The 7,797-nt window shown below is 52.6% G+C and overlaps 1 protein-coding gene across 1 annotated transcript; it reads right to left on the minus strand.

The window, feature by feature from the left end:
* Positions 1–424: 424 nt before the first annotated feature.
* Positions 425–2,505, minus strand: LOC122421744 (insulin growth factor-like family member 1). The gene is made up of 5 exons (XM_043438035.1): positions 2,455–2,505; positions 1,617–1,670; positions 1,240–1,504; positions 886–945; positions 425–574 (listed from the first exon to the last, which is right to left on the minus strand). Exons 1-4 carry the CDS (start codon positions 2,477–2,479, stop codon positions 936–938), a joined length of 354 nt encoding a protein of 117 aa, XP_043293970.1. The 5' UTR covers positions 2,480–2,505; the 3' UTR covers positions 425–574; positions 886–935.
* Positions 2,506–7,797: the final 5,292 nt, after the last annotated feature.

Genomic DNA, 7,797 nt, shown 5'->3' on the forward strand with positions numbered 1-7,797 from the left:
GCCTTACTAAGTTCAGATATGTCCGTTTCCAGAATCTTGTAAAGCCGCATATTTTGATTTCTTTCTAGGAAATCGTTTTTGGAGACCAGCAAATTCTTCCTTTGTGAGAGTCCCAACACTACAATTTTCGGGCCGGTGCAAAGTCCAGCCCCAGGCTTGGATTTCCAAGAGAGGGGAGACTTTTTTTCCTTCCTCCTGGTCCCCCCTCAGAAGCGCCCCGCCCCGCGCTGAGCCCAGTGCCCGCCAGGGGGCGCGCCGACCCACCCTCCCTCCTTGGTTGGGGGGTTGGGAGGGAGAGACCAGTCCAGACTCGGGCTCCGCGCCGAAGACCCCGTCCCTCCCTCGCTGTGAGTCGCGTCCCCCACCCTGTCGAGATCAGTGCAAGAAAGCGGAGCCTTGTGATTGAAATGGAATTTTTATTCAGTGCAACCAGCAGGTCATGGTAACTTGAAGTTTGTTCTTAAGTGGAAAAGTGGGTGTATCTTGCCTCCTTTGGAAGTGGAGAAAGGACTCCGTCTGCATCGAGGTCCCGCCACGATAGAATATGTAAGGTTGCAGAATTTATATTGCGCTCCTGGTGGAGAAAATGCCAAAGGGAATGACGGATCTCATTAAGGGTCCCCAGGGCCAGCCTGGGGATTGATCATCCCTCACGGTATTGGTCTTAGGGGTCATTGTGAGAGGTCAGGGTCCTGGGGACATCCAACAACGAAGTAACCTCTCACGAATGTCCAGGGTCATAGAAAGGGGACCAGTCCCCCTACGCAGGACAGATTTAGGATGACTGTTACAAAGGAGACAGAATAAGGAGGGAGGGATTGAATCTGAGTATCTCCTATCCCCCCAAAGCCCACTCGGTGTCCCAGATCTAAGGGGACAACACACCTCTTCAGGCTCATTCAGGGCGCAGCATCCAACCGACCTGTGATCGTCTGTCAGCCAACACTGGAGAGAGAGAGAGGGAGCAAGGGAGAGATGGACAAGGGGAGGGATGGACAGATTACGGGCAAAGGAGTGGAAAAGAGACACGAGCCAACGAACAAAGAGGAAGAAATAGATATAAACACAAAAGGAGAAAGAAGCAACAGAGAAGGGAGAGGTGGATGGAATAGAGCAGGGGGACGGGGACAGAAGGACCCAGAAAAGCACTAGGCTGGGGGGAGTTGGATCATAGAACGGGTCTCCAGACCGCCCCTCTCCTCCACGCCCCCTCCTCCCTTGGAAGGCACAGAACCTCACCTGCTACAGACCCGATCATCCGAGGATGGGGCTGAGTAACAACTGTGACCTTTCACCTTCACCACGAAGGACTCCCGGGGCCTGTTGACCAACCACGGGCAGCACTGCTCGAAGCAGACCCTAAAGGTGCAGTTTCCGCACTTCTGGGTCCTGCCCAAGGGTACCACGGCATCGTCATAGCAACAGTCCTGCCTGGGGTCGTAGAACTGGTCCCCACATCGCTCGTGTGACTGGCACAGCAACAGCTGAGGGCCTGTGGGGGACACTGGAAGAAGCAGAGATGATGTTGCCCCGGCAGCAGGATGGGCAAGTCCTGGGCTGGGGTCTTCTGGGAGTGGCACCCCACCCCCCAGTGTCCACGTCCCTCCTGGGCTCACCTGGGGCACCGTGTGAGCAGGGGAGCAAAAGGATGCAGACAGCAGCCAAGACAGCTGTGGGAGGAAAAAGGGATGACGTGTGGCAGATGGGGCAGCCACTGGAGCTCAGCCTGGAGGAGGGAAGGTCCCAGGGGGTGTCTGTCCTGACCGAGGCTCGGGGAAAGGTTAGAGGCAGACCTGTGTTAGGTGTCTGGGGATTATGGGTCTGTGGAAATTGAGAGGAGGCAGGCAGGACTCAGAGAAATGGGTTTGGGGTTCTGAGGGATGTGGTGTTCCCCTGGGAGGGGAGAGTTCAGAGCAGGAGGCTCAGCTGGGGTCAGGCGCTAAAGGCAGCTGAGCTGACACTGGTGTCGTGTTGCATCCATGACCAATATTAAAATTTAGACGCCGGGATTTGGGGTGGGAGCCTGTCATAATGTATGGCATTGGGCATGAGTTTGGAAATTGGTCAGGGACATGGATGGGGCTGCTCTTGATCTTCCCAAGTGGTTCAGGGCTAATAAACACTCCTGCCAATGCAGGAAGCACGGGCTCAATCCCTGGGTCAGGAAGATCCCCTGGAGAAGGGAATGGCAACCCAATCCTGTATTCTTGCCTGGAGAATCCCATGAACAGAGGAGCCTGGCGGGCTACAGTCCATGGGGTCCCAAAGAGCTGGACATGACTGAGCAACTGAGCAGGCTTGCATGCCCTTGGGGATGTGGAGGGGGTACCGCTATAATGGAGTCACTTGTCTGGCTGGGGGCTAGGGAGGAGGAGTAATGGACTGAGGCGAGGATGGGATCGAGGCTGATTTTGGATTTGGGCTCGAAGAGAGTCTGGATTTGGTCCTTCTTACCCAGGATGCAGCGTCGTGGAGTCATGGCTCTGGGTTGGCTGCGGCGGAGTGGAAGGAAGTGTGGCAGATCCCAGCAGGTGGTTTTATACCGCACCCCTCCCCCGCACCTTCCCCCAAAAGAAGCGCATGTTGTCATCAGCTCTCCTGTCTTCCTGCCAGGCCTGCAGAGGCACGCTGGGCCCCTGGGGCAGCAACAGGTTTCAGATGTGAGCTTGGTCACGTCACTGTCGAACATGATGTCAATCCTTTGAGAGCCAGAAGGAGACCGATGGGACCCCTTCCTCGCCCCCCACCAGAGCCTCCCTCTCACCCTCCCACACTGCAGCCTCTTTTGCAAACAGGGATCCTTGGGGTCCTTCCCACTCTCCCAGGATGAATCCACCCGCCAGCTTTTCCATCAGATCCTCTAAGTCTTCTACTTTCTGGACTTTTTTTTTTTTTTAATAATTTTATTTATTTATTTTTGGCGATGCTGGGTCTTCGTTGCTGCATGTGGGTTTTTCTCTAGTTGAGGGGAGCAGGGGCTGCTCTCTAGTTGCGGGGCGCAGGCTTCTCATTGCAGTGGCTTCCCTTCTTGCCGAGCACAGGCACTCAGGCTTCAGGAGTTGCTGCAGGTGGACTCAGTAGCTATGGCTGCCGGGCTCTAGAGCACAGTCTCAATAGCTGTGATGCACGGGCTTTGTTGCTCTGCAGCAGGTGGGAACTTCTTGGATCAGGATTGAACCCATGACTTCTGCATTGGCAGGAGGACTCTTTGTCACTGAGCCATCAAGGAAGCCCAACCCTTTTTTTTTTTTAAGTCTAGAATAGATGACAGACACATTTAAGAGCCTGGCAATAACGATTAACTGAGAATGAGCTGAGTGGCAAGGCCTGTGTTAGACAGGTTGCTGCGGGTGCAGTGATTACTCAGTAGCATCGCAGAGGGCTACAGACCCGTCTTAAGACCATGATGACTCAGAGAGGTCAGCTTTGGGTAAAAACTCAGTGGCTATGGGAGCCCAGATTAGGGTGGGAGGTCGTGAGATGCCTTGAGTGTTCAGGGAGGGATTCCTGGAAGAGGGGATATGTGAGCTAATATTTCAAGGATGAGGCTGAACTGTATTTTAGGAAGGCGGAGCCCCAGAGAGAGTGGAAGGCGGACCAGGGAGCTGGAGCGAGTGGGAGGGGGGCAGGGTCAGTCCCTTGTGAGCGTCGAGGACTCGGGACTTTATCCTTAGTGCACTGGGCACCGTGTCTGTGTCCTGAGCTTGGAAAGAGAGTATTCAGATCTGTGTCTACGAATATCCCAGCAGGTCTGCTCTTAGGAGGTTGGACAGGAAGGTTGAGACTTAAGTTAGGAGCCCAGGGAAGATCCTGCTATAGCAGAAATACATGTGCAGTGGCCAGAGTCCTAAATGTTTTCTTTTTCCCATTGATGCCCTCCAACTGTGGTGCTGGAGAAGACTCTTGGGAGTCCCTTGGAGAGCAAGGAGATCACACCAGTCAATCCTAAAGGAAATCAACCCTGAATATTTATTGGAGGGACTGATGCTGAGGCTGAAGCTCCAATACTTAGGCTACCTGATGCAAAGAGCCAACTCATTGGAAAAGACCCTGATGCTGGGAAAGATTGAAGGCGGGAGGAGAAGTGGGTAACAGAGGATGAGATGGTTGGATGGCATCACTGACTCGATGGACACCAGTTTGAGCAAGCTCCAGGAAATGGTGATGGACAGGGAAGCCTGGGGTGCTGCAGTCCTTGGGGTCTTAAAGAGTCAGACACGACTGAGTGACCGAACAACAACAAAAAAGGGGGCAGGGTGCAGCATGCTCCCCTCCCGTCCTACGTCGCCCCTTGGAGTTTGGGGGGTTTCTGCAGTCGCTGAGTAGTTCCCAACAGTGGACTGCAACATTTTAGTAGCTTAGACAACCACTCAGGTTGGTCATCAGCTATATCACTTTTTAATTGAAGAAAATATAGATTAAGGAATGAATTAGTGTGTGATGCAAAGAATCTTTTTTCCAGGTTCTTTTTTTAAAAATTATTGACTTTTGTATAATATAAAGGTATATACTATAGCTGCTTTACAATATCAAGTTAGTTTCTGCTGTACAGAAAAGTGAATCAGCTGTATGTTTCCATATACCCCTCTTTTTTGGATTTCTTTCCCATTTAGGTCACCACAGAGTTTCCTGTGCTATACAGTAGGTTCTCATTGTTGTCTATTTTACACACAGTATCAATAGTGTATATATGTCAGTCCCAACCTCCCAATTCATCCCGCGCCCCCGCTTCCCCCTTGGGCATCCATGCATTGTTCTCTGTCTGTGTCTCTGTTTCTGCTTTGCAAATAAGATCACTTGTACCATTTTTCTAGATTCCACACATACACGATATTTGTTTCTGTCTTTTGACTTCAATCTGTATGACGATCTTGAGACCAATCCACGTCTCTGCTAATTGCACAGAATCTTATTAATTATGTCACAATTAAATGTTGTGTACTGCAGCTCGCCTTCAGGAATGTTGGAACCCATGTAATGATGTAATGTTTTCTTGTTTTCTGGCCGAGTTGCGGGTGTTGGTTAACGAAGTCATGAATGGAGGAGGCTTGAAGCAAGGGTGGATCCTCCTTTGACGAATGCTAGCTGTCAAGTCATGTTCTACAGTTTGGAGCAGCACATTGCTCATGACCTTGATTCCATTCGCTTCCTGGAATCGCTCCAGGAGGACAGTTGCCTCTGTGAGTTTCTGGGGTGCTGTAGATGCCTGGATAGCAGCCAGGATGCAACAGAAGACATGTTTTCTAGGGCAGGGTTAGGGTTCTGTTTCTGAAGAGAGACGAGCCCAGACCTCACTCCTGGGCCTGGAGCTGAGTCACTGAAGAGCAGGAGAGTGAAAAGAGATCAGCACAGAGGTGGGGAGCCCGGGTGCTGCCTGGGGAGCAGCGCCAGCTCTGAGATCTGTAGACACTTGCGTGCGTGCTCAGTCATTGCAGCCGTGTCCCACTCTTCTCGGTCACATGGACTGTAGCCCACCAGGCTCCTCTGTCCATGGGGTTCTCCAGGCAAGAACACTGGAGTGAGTTGCCATGCCCTCCTCCAGGGGATCTTCCCAACCCTGGGAATCCACAGCCATTAACTCAGCAGCACAGAGACGTTGGGATAAGATAACCCTGGGTTCACATCTTGTCTCAACCCCTTCTCGAGGTACCGAAAAAGCCTTTGCAAAAACTTCTGTCCCATCCTACCACCAGCCTCCTCAGAGAACCCCATTCTACTGTGCCCGCCGTGAGAACTCACTGTCTGGGATGGCTCTGTCTTCTGCGCGCGCGCGTGTGTGTGTGTGTGTGTGTGTGTGTGTGTGTGTGCTCAGTCATGTTTGACTCTTTGCGACCCCGTGGACTGTAACCCTCCAGGCTTCTCTGTCCATGGGATTCTCCAGGCAAGAATACTGGAGTGGGCTGCCATTTCCTCCTCCAGGGATCTTCCCAACCCAGGGATCAAACCCACGTCTCCTACATTAGCAAGAAGATTCTTTACCATTGAGACACATGGGAAGTCACCTTCCACATCAGAGCCTAGATCTGTGAGAGGGGATCTGGCCTGGATTGACCAAAGCCATCTCTAGGTGTTGGGACCTGCCTCTACTTATGGCTAGAGAAAGTTCTAGCTGTCTTGGCAACAAGTGTAAGATCCTGACTTCAAACAGCTATTTGTTTCATTCTCTCATTCTGTTTCTTGAATCCAAGCAAGACGCTGACCCAAGGTCCCACTGCTGGTCAGTGACTCAGGCTGGACTAGATCCCAGGTCTACTGAACCCCAGTGCAGGGGCCTCTGGACATCCCTGGCCCAGCCCACCTAGGAAGGACAAGCAGCCTCTGCTCATAGACCACCACCCTGGGGAAGACCCAGGTTAACGTTCCCACGTGTCCTGGCTGGGGCTGGCAGAGCTGGCTCCTTGGGTGTGATGCCAGGGGTTTGCTGTCAGTTCCTGCTCTCACCAATTCCCTACTGGCTTCCCCAGTGCCCCAGGAATAAATAGACTAGGTCTTCCTCCTGGCAGTATCTGGGTGTTATTTCCATCTGGCCTTAGGGAGCTTCTCCCAGGAAACAGGCAGGAATGAGGTGGACTTTCAAGTGTATGGAAGGAATGTCAGGTATGCAGGAGGAGGGGCTGGGGCTCCCCAGAACCATGAGGTTCCTCCTCTGCTGGCTGAAGGGGAGGCTGTGCCCTCCTTTGCACAACCCTATCCCTGGGACCACACAAACAGATCCCTGCTCCCTGCAACGTGACTTCAGGTGACCAAAGAATGGATGGCCTGGCTTGACCCAGCCCTGGTTGGATCCTCCAAATGATATAGTCGATTAGGAGCTTATGTGTCTTGGGAGTGGCTGTAGGAAGAGGCTCTAGGCTGTGTCTCCTTGCATTGATCCAGGATCCAGATACTCTCGTTTCTGCTCAGTGGCTTGTTGGCACCTCAGAGCTGTTGCCTAAACTCACAGTTGCTGCTGGGGAAACACCTGGTGACTCCATGACTGTGATGCGCAGGGCTTCAAATACATCTGGAACCCCAGCTGCCAGGGCTTGTGGGAAAGGCAGACTGATGCTTCCCAGCCTCTGCAGACAAGGAGGCCCTCAGTGAAGGACGATGGTGCCAAGTGTCCTTCGTACACATTCCTCATGGTTCCCCATTGCCCTCGGCTTATTGTAACTCCGTGTGTGTGTGTGTGTGTGTGTGTGTGTGTGAGTTGCTTAGTTGGGTCTGATTCTTTGTGACCACATGGACTGTAGCCCGCCAGGCTCCTCTGTCCATGGGGTTCTCCAGGCAAGAATACTGGAGTGGGCTGCCATTTCCTCCTCCAGGGATCTTCCCAACCCAGGGATCAAACCCACGTCTCCTACATTAGCAAGAAGATTCTTTACCATTGAGACACATGGGAAGTCACCTTCCACATCAGAGCCTAGATCTGTGAGAGGGGATCTGGCCTGGATTGACCAAAGCCATCTCTAGGTGTTGGGACCTGCCTCTACTTATGGCTAGAGAAAGTTCTAGCTGTCTTGGCAACAAGTGTAAGATCCTGACTTCAAACAGCTATTTGTTTCATTCTCTCATTCTGTTTCTTGAATCCAAGCAAGACGCTGACCCAAGGTCCCACTGCTGGTCAGTGACTCAGGCTGGACTAGATCCCAGGTCTCCTGAACCCCAGTGCAGGGGCCTCTGGACATCCCTGGCCCAGCCCATCTAGGAAGGACAAGCAGCCTCTGCTCATAGACCACCACCCTGGGGAAGACCCAGGTTAACGTTCCCACATGTCCTGGCTGGGGCTGGCAGAGCTGGCTCCTTGGGTGTGATGCC

Source organism: Cervus canadensis, chromosome 18 (assembly GCF_019320065.1).
Source record: "Cervus canadensis isolate Bull #8, Minnesota chromosome 18, ASM1932006v1, whole genome shotgun sequence".
Lineage (NCBI taxonomy): Eukaryota > Metazoa > Chordata > Mammalia > Artiodactyla > Cervidae > Cervus > Cervus canadensis.

What these genes read in the sequence shown, in the direction of transcription:
- LOC122421744 (XM_043438035.1), bottom strand. Translation starts at nt 2,479, where the DNA reads ATGACTCCACGACGCTGCATCCTGG. An exon ending in TCCACGACGCTGCATCCTGG is followed by an intron (nt 1,671 to 2,454) that starts GTAAGAAGGACC and finishes TTCCTCCCACAG; the next exon opens with CTGTCTTGGCTGCTGTCTGC. An exon ending in CTGCTCACACGGTGCCCCAG is followed by an intron (nt 1,505 to 1,616) that starts GTGAGCCCAGGA and finishes TGCTTCTTCCAG; the next exon opens with TGTCCCCCACAGGCCCTCAG.